At 34.5% G+C, this 20,969-nt stretch overlaps 1 protein-coding gene across 3 annotated transcripts in view; it reads right to left on the bottom strand.

Moving 5' to 3' along the window:
* Positions 1-7,092: 7,092 nt before the first annotated feature.
* LOC117178191 (medium-chain acyl-CoA ligase ACSF2, mitochondrial) overlaps positions 7,093-20,969 on the bottom strand; it is a 267,801-nt gene continuing 253,924 nt past the window's right edge. For all 3 annotated transcript variants that reach the window (XM_033369485.1, XM_033369484.1, XM_033369483.1), the window contains one exon: positions 7,093-7,536. In XM_033369485.1, coding sequence (XP_033225376.1) covers positions 7,243-7,536 — 294 coding nt within the window. In that variant the 3' untranslated portion in view covers positions 7,093-7,242. The remainder of the gene's footprint in view (positions 7,537-20,969) is intronic.

Raw genomic sequence — 20,969 nt, 5'->3', positions numbered from 1 at the left:
TTGCTCAGATATATAAATATCATATAAATATATAAAATATAAAGTTAAATTAACATCGATATCCTTGTCAAATCTACTTGCTTCATGAATTGTCCAGGTATTTTTCTATTCATATTAGGGGAGCGTTTTCTGTTTTGCGTGAAGTTGAATTGTTAGGATCCAAAACATCCTTATTAACCATATCCTCGTCGAACCATTCCACTTTTTCTTGATTTTCGTATTTCATAATAACACCTAATAGTTTTCTTTGGCGGATTGCAGCTACTCTAGTAGGACGAATTATTGGAATAGAAGCTGATACGCCACATGATTTGGGATGAATTTTTAATTTAGTCAAAGAAGCGATGTAGACACCATATTTCGAACATATTTTCCGGTAGATTTCAGATTTAATATACGGACAGGAAATATCATATGGAACTTCTAAAAACTGTTTTAATTTTTTTTTGTAGACTGTATAGCGCATTGATTGTAAAGTAAATACAGATGGATATTTTCCATTATCTTCATTTACATGAAGTTCTATTTCTCTGTCTTTCCTTTGTACAATTGGCAACGGAGGTGGTAAAAACCGATCAAGGAGAAATTTAAAAGTCGAACTTCGAGGGAGTGGGGAGCAACTGAAGTCATCGCATTTCAGAAACTGCAAACAATACTGGCTAGTTCGAACGTGCATTTTCTGCCATTATTCTGACTTTTTTTTCTCAAAGATGATTTTTGAAATTCGAAATCTGCAGGCTTTATATATTCACTGACAAGTAGATGATCGTCTATAATAGCATTTGACCAAAATTCTTCTCAAGTTTAGTCTCACCACTGTTGTTTAAATAGCTACTATAATGTTTATGTGGAAGAATGACTCCAGCTAGTTCTTTAGAAATGGAAGACATTCGTCTTTCAAATATATTAAACGCTTTACGTCCAGGAGCGTTGCAAGAAACATACAAACCATCTAAGTCATATTTAAGAAAATGGTGAATCGCTACTGCTATGACTTTCTGATATCGTGGGTTTTCATCTGGGTGACCATCGGCGTTAAAAAGAACAACTGGCTTAGTGTTTCCACTTGTATCCTTGGTTATGATGTCGAATTTATTAATTGTGAATAGTTTTTCTACCCTAGCGCAGCGAGTAAACGGAAAGTATACTCTACAGAATATCCTTATAGTATCCACGTAGTATCCCTTCCGTATCATGCAACAAAAAGTAAGAAAAAACAGGAAGATCAACTTTTACATGGGTAAAATTCGGATTCTACGTTAAAATTCCCATTAGATGGTCACGGAGTAATCGCAACAATTTTTTTTTTGCAATTGTAAAAAGTTAAAAAAAAAATGAGACCTATAACGCCTATTGAATGGTACTTACAGATGATGCGTTTGCAGTGTAGCAGTCAACAGGCGTTAAGCGTCTTATATATATTTTTTAACTTTTCACCGTTATAAAAAAACTATTGCGATTACTCCGTGACCTTCTAGTGGGAACTTTAACATACAATCCGAATTTCTTCAATTTAAAAGTTAATCTTGCTGTGTTTTTGAGTTTTTGTTGCATGATACGAACGGGATACTGTGTGGATACTATGAGGATCCTTTCCGTTCACTCAGTCCGCGAGGGTGCGTCTACACAATGCGACAATGCTGTTGCAGAAGAATGTTTTCCAGAGCGAAAAGCCACATATGTAGGTTCAGAATATCCAACAGCCAATCGATTACCTAATCCATTCTTAGCAATAACTATTCCAGCGTAAATAGAGGGTATTAGCTTATGGGATTTGGTAACAACCCAATCATTGTCAGGCAGCTTCACGCCATAACTCATATGCATCAGAAGAGGGCTTTGCTTATTTGCTGCTGTAATTCCAATTGCCAGACAAGCCTTGCCATCTTGGATAACGAAAGCCCTTTCGTAAGAACTAGCATTGACCACGTATCTTCTAAAGAAACAGTTCGTACTTTAGCAAGTTTAACTGCCACACTTTTAACATGTCTCTTCCCCTCAAGTGAATCAGTCCTGCGTGGTATTATGCTTAAATAAGTATCGCTTGGACTAATATTGAAACCAAAATCTGAATTAAGAATGGTAGTCAACTTATCTAAAGTTTATACAGATCTAATGCCCTCTGTGCGTCTTCTTTCGTCGGCTGCTCCTCCGTGCATAGCTAATATCAACAATAACCTTCAACAACTCTGGCTAGTCTTCTCGATTCTGGGATGTCCTTTTTCCCCTCAATTTCAGTTTCTTACCACAAGTCGGATTCTTAGAACAAATTTCTTCCAAAGCCTTTCTTTTTTCACATCATATTCTTTCTTTCTTTCCGCATTTGTTTGTTTTGATTGCAATTCTTTCCTAAAATTTCGAAGTGCCAGTTTTTAAGTAATTAGTTATTTTTTCTCAACTTCTGTCAATAAATTTGCATTTCTCTTCTCTTCAAAAGTGCTATTTCTTGATCTAAAGTACAAATCTTCTCTTTTAAGGCATTTTCCACTAGAGTATCGAATTTCTTAACATCAGATGTTATGTGTGAATCCACAATAGACTTCTCAGGTACATCTGTGCTTTCTGTAGAAATATCGATTTGTAATGTAGAAGTTCCAGAGATAGCTGTGTTGTACGGTGAAGCTGACTTATCTTTTTCTGATATATGTGCATTTTTTGTATTAGTAGCTTTTGTTGAAATCTAACATGCATAAAATTCAAAAATTTAGTTCTGATTTGAAAATGTAATTGTTCAGGCTATTAATAGGCGAAACAGTGGAGAGATGAGCATAGTTATCATTTTCAATCAAATCACACCCCATGATTTGGGTTGAGAGGAGATACGTATTGGGGCGAGATGATACACCTCAACTACTTATTAGTGTTTGTTCATAGAAGAAAAAAAATATTATTTTAGGTATTCTGAAAATATAAATAAGTATCATGACGAAATATAATTGTTTTGACGATTAAGGAATATAGGTTAGATTATAGAATAGCTGGTTCCTCCCTACTTCATGGAAACTTTTGTTTGCAAAATAAAAGTATAGGAACATGAAATTCAAGTAAATTCGAAGCGATTTGTTAAAAGAAAGCATTACAATTATTGTTAATTGCATTAGTATAACGTGTCAAATGCTTGTACTAATATGACAATATATTTGAATCATAATTGTGTGTGCCACACAAAATTATTTAAATAATTTGTTAATCCAAATTATACTAGTAACGATGAAACATATCCAGTGAGTATTTGTAACACATGCGCTTGACCCTTGCGGAAAACGAAAAAAATAATTTAAAAAGGCCTCTTTAAAAAATGTCACACTATGAAGACATAGTACTATCGTAGAGGGAAGATTGGTAGAGAAGCGACAATGCCCACCAATCTTAAAAGATAGGCGCGGGGAATGAGACGTCGAGTGTAGGTTTAGTTTGGCAACCAGCGGTGCGTGGCGGTAGTAGTATCGTGAACCAGAGAGAAGATACCCTCTACCCCTCTTCACCTCACCGGCGGAACCGGTGCATCAGCGATACAAAGTATGATTAATATGAGTGAGTGGCATGGGCCAAGAATGTGTATGGTGTATGTCATTCAGAAGAGAGAACGTAAACTGAAGATAGGGGACGATATGCATGAAAATTAAGGAGGCCAGTTTTTTCACCGTAACCGAGAACTGCCTTTAAATCTCGTGAATTTTAAATATTTTCTGAATATACATTTAATTAAAACTTAATTTTCAAATGTAAAGAATAATATATTAATTACCTCAGGTCGAAGAAATTAATGAAAAGAATCATTAAAAATTTGTCTACGTTAACATTTTTTACTCATTTAATTCTAAGTTAGCAAATCTGTCTCGTCTCTAGATCATTCAACTTTTTGAATTGGAAGAATAGAGTAATTAAAAAGTACATATAAAATTTTGAAAGCAGGACATATGTTAATAAAAATAAGCAAATTAAAACTTCTTGGTCCTAAAAACTTGCCTGAATTGCAAGTCTTTCTTCACTACAGAAATGTAGATTAATTTTCTTCGTGACTAGGAGCCAAGTTTTCAAATTGAAAAAATGGTCTAATATACTTTCACGAAAATAAATTCTTAATACTTTTACAGTGTTATTTTTAAATCCAATTTACTTTATAATCAATTCACCTTCTTTGACTTCGCACATTTAATGAATTGTGCAAATAAAGTTGTACTCGGTTAAGTTTTGGAATTGTTCACGTGAAAATTTAGTCAGTTATAAGATTGTTTATTAGGTATAAAATTAACTAGATATGAAAATTATTGTTGATCCTTGAAAAAAGTATTATTTCAGTGCATTGAAAATTACAGCATAAAGTTAGCATATTTAAAAAACGGGCACCAAAAATATGATACCGCAAAAAAACAAATCTCCCGTTTTTACGGAGAATATTTTATAATATTTCAAATATTTTCTGGTAACAATTCTGAGTAATTATTGTGAAGATTTTGTGATAATATATCACCAATAGCATAATAGTTTCTTTTACGGAGAAAAAATTTTGTTTATTTATGAATTGACAGCAAATGAATATTAGCTGCGCATTAACAAAAGTAAGTTTGAATCATAACGTGAATTTTCGACTTTTTTGTTCCTCGTGGGTTCAAAATGAACCACGTAGAAGGAGAAATAAACAGGCCTGTTTTTACCGCAAAATTAATTTTTCTCGACAAAGGCAGATCACAACGCAAAATTATATAAGTATATATTTCACTTGTAGAATTTACAGAGAAATGTTTTTAAACTACATATGGTGAAGTTTTAGCACGTTTCTGATTAGAATCAATAAATATTTTCACTGAAAATGAGTGACTTCTCATTGATTTAAATTTGAAGAGTAGCTAGCAATGTTCCGTTTTACAAACTTATACTGGTTTAAACTTTCGACCGAAAGTTTCAATGACAAATTACTTATCAGGATTTCTAATAATTCAATTGAAAGCCGTCATTGTACATTTTCTATAACAAATAAATTTATTATTTTATTAATGCTTTTTAAAAATAGTTGAATTCATCTAAAAGATGACTTTATAATAATAGACTTTAGTTTTGAACAAAATTATTAAATTTTTAAGCCGAAAAGGCAAGTTCCCTAACAAAAAGTTGAATTTTTAATAAAAGAAATTAAATTTTAAAAAATAAATGCATTTTCAACCAATGTGGCTAAGTTTTCAACAAAAATGGTGAATTTTTAACAAAGAATGTGAATTTTTAACCAAGAAGATTCACTTTTCTCCAAGAAGATGAAATTTCGACTAAAATTATGAATATGCAAACAAAAAATTATTTTTTTTAACAAATTCCTTCAATTTTTAACTAAGTAAATAAACATTTTTAACCAAGAAAGATGAAGTCTCAATGAAAAAGATGTCAGTTGATATTTTAATCAAAAAAGAATTTAGTTTAAAATATGAAACTGTTCAATTTATTAAAAAATGTGACTTTTAAATTGAATACTTTATTTTCAACTAAACAATTTAATTTTCTACCAAAATAGTTCAACTTACCACCCTGAAAGACGACGTTTTAACCAAATGGGCATATTTTCAACCAAAGAGTTGAACCTTCAACTAAAATGATGATGTTTTAACCAAAAGGTTTAATTTTCAAGCCATAAAATTCATTTTCTACCACAAAAGACTAATTTTCAACTAAAGAGATAAATATTTAAGCAAAAAAATTAAGTTTTAACGAAAGTTGTTCTATTTCTAACCGACTTTTCACCCAAAAAAGATACAACAATTTCATAAAAATAGCAATATACTGTTTCCGAAATTTACAATTTTTGAACTGCATGAAATTTTATAATTTCAGCTAAATAAACATTTTTGTCAGGACATATTATTATCTTGTTACTCTCTAATTTTGGTGACTGTTATATTTTATTTGCTGATTTACTTCCGAAGTTTATAATTCACCACGCGGTCAAGTAGACAATTTCGTTTCATATAAATCTTTGTAATAAATTCAGAAATTTGCAGGTATGAAAATAGCAAATGTGTGTAATTTTTAATACTTTTCACGTACAAATTGCATGGAAAACATTAAATATTTATGAGGCATATTGCTTTATTTTGTAGTCTTGAGAAATAAGAATATTTTCTCCCTCTTAAGTTCTGAACATCTTTTAAATAAAAAACTCGGAAAAAGGAACAATTTGTATATAAGAATTCAAGCCTTTGTGACAAGAATATTCTTGCATTGCCTGTAAGTAACAGCCAACAGGCGTTATACGTCTTATATTTTTTCAAACTTTTTACCGTTGAAAAAAAACTATTGCGATTATTTCGTGACCTTTTATAGGGGATTTTAACGTAGAATTCGAATTTTAACAATTTAAAAATTGATTTTGCTGTTTTTTTGACTTTTTTAAAAAGGAACCAAATGGGGATCCAATGTGGTCTTTACGGGTACTGTGCAGAGGCTCTATTCGGTTCCTTCGGTCTGCCAGGGTCGCTCGATGCTCGAAAACACTAAGATCCTTGGTCCCCGGGTATCAAGAAACGGTAAGGTTGAAATTGAGAAAATTAATTTTTTCAATATACGCTTCTATATAATAACAAGGCAGATTCTATTTAGAATTCTTATTTCTGAATGCCTACAAAATAATAAAAATATGAAAATGATCTATTCTTTAATTTTATCGACCTGGTGTAGCATAAACGACTGGTTACTCTCGATAAACGACTGGGTCGTGTCTATACACGCTTGCATATGAAGCTTTACACTCGTGTGAATCTGCCTACTTTCTGCACTTGTAGCACAATATATATTTTTTTAAGTCGTATTTCGTATTGAATTTGAAAATTATAATTACCATTTTTGGTGACTGAGAAATGATTCCATTTTTTATGATATTTCGGTGACCATACTTATAGCTGAAAATTTCCAACACCAACAAAAAAACGCCATATTCTGAAAGATATTAATTCGCCAACCCACAAAGTTTTAGCTGGCATATTTTTTTTAGATTATATGATAAACGTTCCAGTTTAAGTTTTTTGTCATCAAAAAGTGTAAAAATCATAAAGTTAAAAGCACCCAAAGTTTACATAAATGAAAAGCCAAAGTATGAGTAATATCTTTTTTGTTTAAAATGTTACATTTATTTGCATTCCCTCATATAGCTAACTGAGATAATTAAAGCCTTCATAAGAATAAGAGATGTTTATAAAATGTAGTTTTTACAAAACATTGAACAGAGTTTATTGGAAAAACTTAAAGCAATTTAAATTAGTTTAGCTTAGATGGTACGATATTTTTTCTCTCCAACTCTTCTCTAAGTAAATATTTCTGTACTTTCCCACTTGTAGTGCAAGGAAATGTGTCTCTGAATTCAATGTACTTTGGAATTTTAAAGTGTGCTATTTTTCCCTTGCTCCAGTATTTTAATTCATCCTTAGTTATCACGGCTCCTTTTTTCAGGCGCAAACAGGCACAAACTTCTTCTCCATAAACGTCGTCATGAACTCCTACAACATGAGCTTCCAATACGGCAGGATGTGTTTCAAAAAAATCTTCAATTTCCTGAAAATTCTTTCTATTAGTTTATTGCTTAATATATTTTATTAATTAAAATGCGCATTATATTTTGTATTAAAAAAAAATTGTTCGAAAGTTCGAGCGCGCTTGATGCGCGTCTTTGTCAGATCCTTTCACTACGCTTTATACCTATCGAATTTGAGAATACATCTTTAAAATACAATTCCAATACTACTTAAATTAATTTTTCTGTCCTACCAAAAACTTTTATATATCAAGCAATTTTTTGATTTACTATAGTGATATATTCAAACCAGTTACAAAAGTTTTGCTCATATAAAGCAAGAATATAATAAAAATTTTCTGAATCATTATAAACTGTTATTAGTAGACCATGAAAGGTCATCAAACGTTGTACAACGTTTGCCAATTGTCATTTGATGCATTTCGATGACGCAAATAAATTCACCAGGCACATGTAAGCTATTATTTATAAGTAGTTAGTTAGAGTTTATAGTAATCAGGAAGATGATGGGTAGAATCATGAAGGCTTAGAAACGCCACGAAGTATAAAATGTACGCCAAAGTAGGCCTAGGTTTTGAGTCGCGTTCACCACAAATTTTCTAGCCAGAATGAACTCTCCTCCGCGATCTCAAACCACGCTTCGTTACGAGACGACTGCGAACTACACGCCAGTGAAACGTAACTAGATTATTTAAAAACATAAACTTACTAATACTCGGCCATTCAAAATCAGTGTCGCCCAGCTACAGCACATTACAGTCTAATGTTATATTTAATAATTATGTTAGCCATATTCACTCGGTCTTTGTCGAATTCGCGAGCTTTATTTTAAAGATGCATTTTGTTTCACATTTTCAGCTGACTTATCTGATTAAAGGTAACGATAAATTTGGATTTTGTACAGGTAGATTATTATCCTCGTCGAGAGCTTTATCATTATCGCTTTAATTTACGCTATTGCTTTCTAATCAGCGCCATATTTTCATCTGACTTACGTGAGCCGTTGTTGCTAATTTTAATGTGCCTTTTTCTGTCAAGCTTTCAATTCAGTAAATGTTTCCAGGGAGAATTTCTGTAATTACTAAAGGTCCCTCAGTTCTCGCCTGTAATTTCGTAGATTTGCGACGATACTTTTCAGGCCATTTTATAATGACAATGTAGCCGACCTTAAACATTACATTTCTCACGTGAGACTTAACGTACCTCTCCTTTTCTTCTCCTTGCTGAAGCTTATTTTGTCAATAAGATCAATGGATCAAATCTGTAATATAAGAAGTTTCGATTCTTACAGTCAATTCTCAACAACGAACTTCGTTAAATCGCGGCATATAACCACATAAAATTTCGAAGACAGTTTTCCCGGTGGTTTTACAGATAAAAATTTTTGAATCTTGCTCTTATTTTTTGGTCTCCAACGTCCCAGTGCCTGCCTTTAGAGTCGGTCAAGTTATCTTGTACGGTAGGTTCATTGATCTTCCTTACGGCTTCTATTTCAACATTGGCCTGTGCATAACGTGGTAAATTAAGAATTAATTTAATTCCTGGCTTATCACGTTTTTTAAAAATTCTTTGGGAGTAAATCTTGTAGCCAGGCCCGGTATTTGGGAATTCGTCGCCCCTGGCTATTCATAAAATGCCGCTTTTTCTATATCATTTTCTTTATAAAAGAAAGTAATACTTAAAACTTTGCCGCCCCTAAATTTTTTCCGCCCTGGGCCATGGCCCGGGTAACACCCTATATTAAATCCATGCCTGCTTGTAACACTATGTTCGATATCACGACTTCAATTGCGATAAAACGGTCTAAAAATTCTTCACTATTACAAACTGCCGTACTCGCCTTAATGTTTGTAACGACATACAAATCTATAGTATCCACATAGTATCCCTTCCGTATCATACCACGAAAACTAAAAAAAAGAGCAAGATCAACTTTTAAATTGGTGAAATTCGGATTCTACTTTGAAATTCCCATTAGAAGGTCACGGAGTAATCGCAATAGTTTTTTTTTTATAATGGTAAAAAGTTTTAAAAAAATGTAAGACGTATAACGCCTGTTCACTGTTACACTTCCAACCCATTATCTGTAAGTAACAGTCAACAGGCGTTATAGGTCTTATATTTTAACGTAAAATCTTAATTTTACCAATTTAAAAGTTAAAGTTGCTGTTATTTTTAGTTTTTGTTGTATAATACAGAATGGGTACTATGAGGATCCTCTGTAGAGTATCCTTTCCGTAAAATCGGTCAGATAGGGAGGTTATAGATCGCTACTAAAATATATTGCTTACCACGGGCAGATATTACGAACGGTCCTATATGATATAAATGTATTATAACGAAGAGCTGGCTTCCCCTGTAACGTCGGTGCAATTCACTTGCTTTTTTGCTAAGCTCACGAGGGCGGGGTGCAGAGTTTCCGGCCTGACCTAGAAATGGCACGAGCAGGTCTAATTTTTAGCTTGTATTCCATATTACTATATCTCACTAGCTTGCATATCAATTTTCAAGTTGATTGCTCTATTAGTATACATTTGAGAGCCTACTGAACAATAAACCTCGATTGTTTGCACAAAAATGAAATAATCAGAGAAGCGTGCGGTCATAAAATACTTCTATTTAAAAGGCCTAACACCACTTAAAATTAAAGAAGAAATGGAATCCACACTGAAACACTCTTCTCCTTCATATTCGACGGTTAAACAGTGGGTTTCTGAATTTAAGAAAGGTCGCCAGAGCACTGCTGTCGAACCACGTTCTGGACGCCCCCTTGAGGTCACAACTCACCAAAAGGATCGAAAAAATTCATAAAATGGTGACAGAGGACCGCAGATTAAAGGTGAGATAAGTGAGGCTATACAGATGTCAACTGAGCGTGTACGCAATATTTTGCATGCACATTTGGGCATGGAGAAGCACTGTGCTAGGTGGTGGCCGCGTTTTCTAACAGTCGATCAAAAATTGACACGGAAACCTGTTTCGTTCTGATGGCTAAAATCAACGAATTAGAGTTGGAATTGTTTTTTCCCATCTATCATATTCACCAGATTTGGCCCCCAGCGATTATCATTCGTTCCCTAACCATAAAAAATGGCTCAGAGGTACAAAATTGCAAAGTAACGAGGAAGTAATCGATGCTATAAATTAGTATTATGAGGGATTTGACGAATTGGTCTATAAAAATGGTATCACTGCATTAGAGTACGGTTATGACAAAAACAAACATAACGCTCTAAGGGCACATGCGATTAATTTAACATAGGTGATGAAAAGTTTTTAGACACAAAATCGTCTTGGGCACCAAAAATCCATTCGGAAACACTATGTGCTATCTTATTTGCATAAAAAAATTGAAATTTGTAGGGCAGTGTTATTTTTCATAGCGTGCTACGCTCAAGTTTATAGTGAATGCAATACTGAATATTACCTTTTGGTCTCTAAAATAAACTTAGGTCACGGATTGAGAAAAAAGAGAATCAACAAAACGAACAAAACGCAAATAAACTTGGGAGGCGCTAATATGCAACAAAGATATAGAGGGCGCATGGACTATGTTCTGAGATATCATTGATAGATGTGCGATCAAAGTGCGTGGTACAGCGGTTGCAGGAAGAGTGTCTGGTGACGCATGGTGGAATGATGAGATTCAGGCAGCTCAAAAAGTGGAGAAAGAAGCGTACATAGGCACTTTGAACATAGCAGGTCTTAGCGATGAGGAGAGATATAGACGTACAAATGAATACAGACACAAAAAAAGGATACTTAAGGCCATTTGATGAGTGGGTCACGTGACCAGATTCCTACCTTACCGTCACTTTTTATATTTCCTAACTTATATTCTCATTAAACGCCGTATAATTATGAAAAAAGTTTTTTGTTGTGACTAATTTTTTTTTGCCTTTTTATCATTGTTAAAGTTTAGGACCAGACTCACCTTTCTTAGTGCTTCTTATTTATTATCTCAAATTTTTAACTCGATGTGGCGCTTCGTGTAAAAATAAGTTGGAAAATAAGAAAGGTGGCGGTAAGGTAGGAATCTGGTCACGTGACCCACTCCTCACATGGCCTTAAAGGACTAGTCAAAGAACGTAAAGATAAAATCAGATGAGAAGAAAGTACACAATGACTTTGAAGTAAGTAAAAGTACATAATTTGTCAGCATGAGAAATAGTAAAGATGAAATGCTGTATGATGCAAACGGAATACTAGACACTTTGAGAGACCATTTTGCGGGACTATTTGGAGATAAATCTATAGGAAAACCCATCTGCGATGTAGAACGCGATGCGTTTCAAAATTCCATTGAGAAAGTCTGTCTCTCTGAAGTTAGGGATATTTTAATGTACTTGAAAACCGGTAAGGCTGTCGGAGTAGATAGTATTAACGCTGAAATGCCTTAATGCGGTGGCGAGTACATACCACATAGACTGCGTATTAATCAATTTATGTATCGAGATGGAAAAAGTCCCAGACGATTGGAAAAAGACGATTATCGTACCAATATATAAGAAAGGGTGATAAAAGCAACCACACAAATTACAGAGAGATAAGCTTATTAAGTACCGTAAGTAAAATATACTCGTGAATACTTATTCGCAGAGTACTGAAAAAAGCAAAGGAAACCCAGTTGGCTTCAAAGTATGAAATTCCCAAGGACGCCCTTAGCACGTTTTTGGGACGTCCTATTTCAGACAATCAACGTCTCTGAGATCCTCATAGCAATAGGATATACCGGGATATCCCATTTGATTCCATTTAACTTCCAGGTTGACCCAGGAATATCCTAGGGATAACCCGTCGGATATTCCACAAGGCGGAAATTTGGATATCCCCAAAATATCGACGATATTCTTGGGACGTTTCCGGGATATTCAAATGTGCCAAAATGGGATATAGAAAATCAGCTTATATACTACTTGTGACATTTGAATATCCCGGAAACGTCGCAGGGATATCATGTAATCCTGGAGTTAACCCTGGGATATCCAAATTTCCCCTTTTCGGTATATTCGACGGGTTATCCCTAGGATATCCTTGGGACATGGACGTTTTCGGGACGTTTTTCGTACTGACATTAGACGTTTTCAGAGAAGTTCTAGGATGATCAAAAGACATGTTATAAAATTCGTCTTAGGGGTGTTCCAAAGACGTCTCTAGGACATCCTTAATTTTTTTGCCCACCGGGAAATATTTGGGAAGTCTAAAGTGTGTTTATGCCAGGACGATCAGATACGGATCAAATATTCCGCTTTAGGCAGATCACAAAAAAAAAAGCTTCAGAGTAGACAAAAAAAGTTTTCTGTGCATTCGTTGACCTAGAAAAATCATTTTACTAGGTGGATAGAAGCAAACTTTGGCAAGTCCTGAAAGAATACGAAGTCAATGGATGGATCCTACAAGCCACAGAAACAATATATGCGTGTAGTAAAGCGAGTGTGAGGGTAAATAGGAAACGAAGTGACCGTTTTAATATTATGCAAGGTCCTCTTCGACGAAGAAGGTCTGGATCTTGAAACAGTAAGGGTACGTGAGTTAACTTTCATAGATATAACAAAAACGCCACATTTTTTAGCCAAGACATTCCCGATGACAACTGCAGGGCGTGCCATGCCCACCTCAAGCATTTAGCTCACGTACTATCTAGTTGCCCAACTCATGCGGGAACGACCTACATCCAAAGGCAAAATGCGGCACTAAGAGTGCTTTATTATCATCTCTGTCACACTTACGACATTAACCTTAATATCGCACCTCTAAATGATCCTAGAGAAATCATCATAGCTAAGTAGAATGAAAAGAAAGAGAGGTATGGAGACCTTATAAGGGAATTGCGACGATTGTACCCGGAATATTCGGTTAAACTTATCGTCCTTATCATCGGCGCTCTTAGATATGCCCAGTTTTCATTAGCTTATAGCCTAAAAAGCATCCCTGCGTGTCAACAATATGCTAAAACACTTGCGGGAAAAATGCAGGAATCGGTCGTCCTTGGGTCGCTCCGTGTTTTTAGGGTGCACGAAAATTTTGCAAGATCGTCATATTTATTCCATTACAGATTGTAATCACCCATCTAATGGTCGTGAGATGTGGTTGTGGCTGAAATTTTACCGCGATTTCGCTGGGAGCGGGTTGCAATTTTTCAGATTAGCACCCTCTCCCGGCGAAATCCTGTGGTTGTCCTCACGGAAAATTTTTAATTATATATAAAATATCAAGTTGTGAAGAACAAGATTGAATACAAGATTCAAGGTGTGAATTATTAGACCCCTTATTATAATCACCACCTTGCAAACATATGATACAAGAACATAATACGAAACTGGTATTTCTTGATGTGATTGAAGTATTAGAAGACTTTCCATCTCCCGTTCCAGAAGTCCCATTGTCAAGTGGCGCGTACGGCTGAAGCCTTTATGTCATCCTTACGCTCGGGCAAAAGTGCTATTATCTAAGTCAATAAGTGCTCAAAATTCATTCCGCAGCATGGAGAGTAATTCTACAGGTGTGTAAAAAATTAACTGGTGTATCACAGCCATTGATTTTTCAATTTAGTTTAAATTACAAGTGCTTAAAATTCGCTGTTTCAGTATAGTGTTTTTGTATACAATGTAAAATTCAAAAGGTGATTTAATTTTTATTTTATGAGATCCGATGGAGGTTCAATTTTTTTATCAAGAAAAGTATACAGATCAAAATTCTGTAAACGCGGCGTCCTACTTTTTCCTACTTTTCGTGAAAATGGTGCAACAACCGTTGCCTGCACACTGGGACCAAATCGCCAATACTGGTCAAAATTCGAAAATGTTATCCGATTTGTGTAAAATTTTCTACTCAGGTGTTCTCGAGGTCGCTGATTACAAATTTGATATTAGATTTGCCGTAAACTCAATGGCGAATTCAAAATGGCAGACGACTTTTGAAAATTAAAACTGATTTTCTTTAAAAATTGTACACGGTGGCTTTTAAGGTCGCTGATTACGAATTTAATGTTAAATTTGCCAAAAACAAAATGGCCGTGATATATCTTATAATCATCGATGATTTTTTTATAGGAGACATATTTTTTCTAGGGGGACCTCATCACGCGTTTCTACAATTTACACAAATTTTCTTTGCAAAACCACAGGGACAGATTGTGGCAGACAGTTTTTTAGTATGATTTACATTAATGTATAACACCCCATTAAAAAACAAGAATTCGACAGGATCTTTCACGACTTTTTTTTATCGAATTTTTGCGATTTTGAATGTGTGAAGAAATTTTTTTATAAAGCACTTCTGACGCTGCGTACGTTTTTTGAATTTCCCCATATTTTGGATCCGCTATTTTGAATTTTTCAATCTGATTCTTTTTTTTTGCGTGCAGCGATCGCGAAAACCATAAATTGCAAAATATTGGACAAAAATATTCAAATTTCGAATTTTGTCCAGAAATTCTGGATTTCAGCCCATGATGCGCCGCACAGTGGGAACAAATCAAGGTAAGCTGGCCAAAAGTGTAAAATGTTCATAAAATGAGCTAAACTATGTTACACGCAGGTTTTTGGGGTCGCTGATTATGAATCCGATGTCAAAAATTCAGAAAAAAATGGCGGATTAAATATGGTGGAGGATAATGATCAATAAATTTAAGGTTCTTTTCGAAATTAGTATAAGAGGGTTTACGAGGTCGCTGATTACGAATTTGATCTCAAAAATTCAAAAAACAAAATAACGGATCCAATATGGTGGACGTTTATGTTAAATAAACTTTTAAATCTTTGAAAAATTGGTATATGGGGTTTTTTTAGGTCACTAATTACGAATCCGGTATGTAAAATGTAAAAAAGAAAAAGGTGGATCCAATATGGCGGACAAGCATCCTCAATGCCAATACCCTACTGACTCCTAAATGCTCAATATATTCAGTGCATCTTGTTTGAACCTTGTCTGTAGCTGAAATCACAATGGGGTGAATAGATGCTTGATTTACATTCCTCCATATGGACTTTACTTCATGCTTTAACTCGCTATACTTGTGGATCTTGATTGTATAGGTTGACTGAAAATTTCGGTTAATTGGACAAGCAATGTCGATGCTGTAGACTCTTCCACCTTTTTTTCTCGCATCACGATGTCAGGTCGATTTACTATCTATTTATTTATTATTATTATTATTATTATGAATATTATATCAGATGCTTATAATGTTCAAATTCACAGTTTGTAGCAATGTAACATTACATTTTCTTGAAATACCGCCCATACACATGATATGTGGGAAAAATCGATATCTTGGTACTTTTTATACAAAATGTTGAAAAAAAATCGCATGAGAATGTATGGGAAAAGGATTATTTTTGATTTCATTAATTTGCAGTACACTTTATAAGATCTGATGGGTCCGGAAGTGGAACAACATGAAGCAACTTAACTTTACATGCTTCCTTAATTGGTTTCAATTTTATCTTACTTTTGCAGACAAATCCTCTATTCTTTTATATAGTAATACTACGACTATTATACTAGTCATTTTTATTCGCATAATAGTTAAAAATAGCAGATGAATCCATTTTTCAGAATTAAACAAAGTTAATTCGACGATTTCCTGTAACCTACAAAACACAGAATCACTTTCAGAGCTTCGATACCGACAGGAGCTCACGTAATGAAGGCCTTTTTCCAACTGGCACAGAAAGGTAGGTATTTGAGATAGAGATCTAAATGGCATAGATTCTGAAACTTCGATTCTTTTAATACCAAACTTGTCTCTTCCAATTTTCAAAATCAAACTTTTTTTTGGACTTTTGGCCAGCTTTTCACGATTTGGTCAATCCAGTGTCCAGTACAGTTTTGAGAAACCACGTTAGGAATCAACCGACTTATAAGACTACTTTGAACGAAATGAAATTGGCATGTGGGCTTCAAAAAAGATGCTTATGTGATGACATGTGTGGAAGATTTTTTCTCAACCTTTTTTCTAATGTTTACAAAGCTGAATTTTAATGAGATAGCGGCGACAGTGTAAAAAGATACGTCATTTCCTGCCCAAGTCTTTCCCAAGTAAGCACACGCGTATATTAGGATGTCATATGTGTACAATTTTGAAAAAGTTAAAGGCAATAAAAATGATTATTATCCTGCAAAGTCAGCAACAACTTGTCTAGACGCGTCCATTTCCAAAACGCCAACATATTCTGCGTATACGATACAGTTTACGGTGTTTGTTAATGGTTCTTTGAAACGTACTTCTATTCGTAGACTTCCATGCTTTACGTGTGTCATAATCTGATAAGCATCAACGTAAAGATTTTGTTCGGAAAAATCTGGTTGTAGAGGTTTCGAAGGTATTTGTGTACCATCGACGTAAGGAGGTAAGAAATTAATGTTTTAATTTTAAAAGTTAAATGGATTAAGTGAACCTTTACCGCTGAAAGCTCTGTTCTCTATGAAACCGATCATTATTCATTTCGGCAACTGTCCAAGAATAACATTATCAAGGGTTTCACCGTGAATACCTCCGTGGAAAGAAAGTGCTTCGACCTCGACTCTTGTTATAAGGTATTTGTCTGTTTCTTGTGCTAGACCTTTTTCCTGTGCTAGTGAAATTCCAGGGCTTATTTTTGAACGACGAACAAGGAGATACGCTTCCAAAACGTGTAAATTGCAATTCCGAAAAGGGTTCATAACGCAAAAAGCATCGTTTGAAGTATGAGTCGAAGACGCAACTCGACTCCGTTGAGCAGACATTTCTTTTGATTGAAATGTCGCAATGCAGATGACCTATTAGATCTATTGTTGTGCCTGCACCAAAATAATCTCAACGAATATCGATTTCTGTATCTTTGGTGGCCAAATCTTCCATTTTTCCTGTCATTTATGCATCTCAAAGAGCAGAAGTCAGATGGCTGTTTTTTGAAGCTGGACCATAATTGAGCTATATTTCCAATTACGGCCTGTTATCGTATGCCTTGTTTGGAGGAGAAACGAGTTTTTGATTGAAATATACGTCCATCTGATCGCAAATCGAATGAACTAAGTTGTTTATCACACTCACACATTTCAGACCTTCTGAATTTGCCGAAGTTTCTGTTAGTGTTTTGAATCCGACGCGTATACTGAGCATTGTATGCGCGAAATCTATGTATTCTTCTGCGTGGCCTCAATAACAAAGCCTTTATGCGAATCATCGGTCAGCGATCAAGCGGGCTTGTAATGGGCCCATTGCGAGCTATCAATAGATGTTTGAGTTGTTGAAAGAGAAAAAAGATCCAGTTCAGTTTTTAAACCCTCGCTAGAATATGAGTGTAAAAAGAACATGATACAATAATCTACTTTTTAACCGCCAAAAATGTGCGGAATTGAGCGATTTTTTCCTTCACTAGATTTACGTTTTTGTTTCTTCGGTGTTTTCTTATTTTTCCTTTTTATACTACTATTGTTTTTCTTTTTAAGTTCCGTATTTTTTACGCCTCTCTTTTTCATATTCGATTTATGCGTCGAATAAAGTTCCTTAGCTGTGCAATACTCTCTATACGACGAACTCCGGGTAACTGACATCCGATATGTTTCACATAATTAATTAATTTTTGATTAGATTTCTTGAAACGAACGTTAAATTCCTGTTTGAGGAGTAGTTTGCTGTCGACATCATTTAAAAAGTTAACACCTGTACGAAGGGACTTCTTACCAACTCTACGTGCACCACGTGCTAGTATCGGTAGCACACGTCGAAAAAGTCCACCCAAAACACTTCCAATTCCATGAATTCGCTGATACGACGATACGACATAAACTTTTGATATGCCCCTCCACCTACTTCTGTCGTATAGCAATCTACGCAATAACTCATTATTACTTGCAAGTTTAATGTTTCTGTTCTTCTTCTCAGTCTTTCGTAGTAAAAATTTTTTAATAGCAGTGTCACTGTCAGAGTGTTAAACTTGAATTGTATAGGCAGTCTGACATCATCTCTTATATCTATTTCTATCGTACAAAATTCAGTATGAAGAAGAAGAAATATAATTTAGAGAGGAAAACTGTGTAACTTGTGTGGATGGAAAACTGTATTTTCAGGTACCGACAGGTATAATACGTAAAAGCGGAGTTTTCGCATTGTTTACCTGAGTATCACTCGTTCGAAAACTCCGTCTGTATCATCACCAGACAGATTTTGTTACTCGTAAAAAACAGGATTTTGGCTAAGGCCTATAATTATTAGTGTTATCGCAAAAATATTTTACGTTTATCCGCCATCATAAGCTTTCTCAAAGGCGCCTTTCCCTCTTCTGATCCGTACGTAATCAGTGACCTTATATTTAGGCTTGTCACCATGTTATATTATATATTTAATTCGGCCTGTGCTGCATTTCCCAAAGTCACCTCTGATGGTTAGATTACTGTACTAGAATGTCGTGCATTATTATAGTCTTGTACAATTTATTGTAAAACATCAATGTAACGATTGATATTACTATGCGTAAAATAGCACCACATTCCTTCTTTTACACGTTTTTGTATATCTGGTTTACAAAGCCGTTGGAGTAAAACCATTCCTTTATTTTTCAAAGTTTTTGAAATAGTAGCAATAATATCATCAATATTGTTTAAATAATCTTCCCCGTCCTCACCAGCATTAAATAGAAATCACTTAAATTACCTATTTTTGATCTCTGATTATCCTGCTCTTCATTCGATTTGTTATGCTTCCATGTGTTCCGAGTAAAAAATAAAGATTTTTGTAAAACTTGTTGATACATTTTCCATTTTTCATACTTATTACCTGTAGTTCGGGTCGTATTGTTAAGATTAGAAACTTCGTAGTTAGCACAAGAGAAGATATTATCTACAGGATTCATCGAAGAAGCGTGCGCTTTCGTATTTACAGTAATATTCTCTGATCCAAAACCTTGTTGTAAACATTTTTTTACCTGTTTGCTCGGAACTAAAACCATCTTTCTTAAATGTTCCATAATTGCTAAATGGAAAATGGATATTTGCTCTCGTCAATTAACTGAGCTGAAAATATGTAAAAGAATACGAACAATAATCGGTGCGAGTAATAACGGTAAACATCCCCCCTTCTGAGTGATAAAGTGTTTTTTATTTTTTCATGGACCCTTCTATTGGAAAGATATTTGTTTTAAAACGACAATTATCGAGTGTAGACTATTTTAAGTCGAGAAAAAGGTAACCATGGGGTTTAGATGTTGTATCCTGATAGTATTCTTGTGAAAAACGAAGGTTGTCTGGATATATTTGTCAAGCAAGATGCTAAAATTGAGCTGGGTCTTGAGGATCTTTAAAAGCAACAATATAATTCGTATTGTGTTATATATCTCCTTGACCATGTCCATGATGAAATAAATTTTGCAAGATAAAGATAACACTAGGATTTGTATGGTGATTGCCTCTAGGAAAAGATCTACAATTGTTTTGTTTGAAGATTCACACATAAAATCATCGATAATAATGAGCTTAGGACATTCATCATCGATAGAATAATCAGTCGGTTGCGGTAAGTCTTCTCGAAATTCTATGGTTTTACAGTATTCAAAATATCTCGACTGCCATGCTGAATAGTAAAAAAGAATACGTTAAAAATGTGTAACCCACATGACATCGATATAGCTCAAGAATTTTTTGACAAAACAAGTTTTTCCACAACCACTTGGCCCGCAAACCATAGAAGTGAAATGCTGTTAACAACAAGGGTCCATTTTCTATACTAATGTATAATTCACTATAGTTTATCATTAATAGTAAAAACACATACACTGTAAAAAATACTTTTTAAAATTGCACTTCAAAGTGTAAATTTACACATATAAAATGTCACTTTAGATGCATTAAAATTACAGGTTAGAAAGCAAATGTCCACATGTTGTGTAGAATGACGTCTCCTACAGTTTTAATTCTATGACTTTGCATGAATTCATACGACGTGTTCGAAATCACTACGTTCAGAGTGTGTAAAAAAGGAGTCACGCTGTACATAGTAAAATTCCACAGACTGGTAAAATTACCGACTGTGCATAAATTTCTATTTTCTAACGAAAATTTCTCCACTTTATAGTGATTATAGATTCGTCCGTACAACATTCCACATTTGTGCAATTTTCGCAATAGAGCTTTTCTTTCGCTCGTTTGTTCGCGTGTTATGAGCGAACGTACATTTTAGTTTGCAAAATTTATAGCTCACTTTTTGCGAATGTATAAATGCGAGTGACTGATTTTACATTATAAATTTTATGCCATATAAGCTTGCGTAATTATAAATGTATTCTTAATATGATCTCAATGATTTAAGTATTTGAAGTTAGGTCGATACATTTTCATTTAAAGGGTTTAACTCCATATGGGATAAAAAATGAATTGGAATCAGTTCATGGCACATCTGCCCCTGTCTTAGCAACGGTTTATAACTGGGTAAATGAATTTAAGCGTGGTCGTACATCAATAAGTGACGAACCAC

Source organism: Belonocnema kinseyi, chromosome 8, assembly GCF_010883055.1.
Source record: "Belonocnema kinseyi isolate 2016_QV_RU_SX_M_011 chromosome 8, B_treatae_v1, whole genome shotgun sequence".
NCBI lineage: Eukaryota > Metazoa > Arthropoda > Insecta > Hymenoptera > Cynipidae > Belonocnema > Belonocnema kinseyi.
This window is presented reverse-complemented; position numbering and strand designations above follow the sequence as displayed.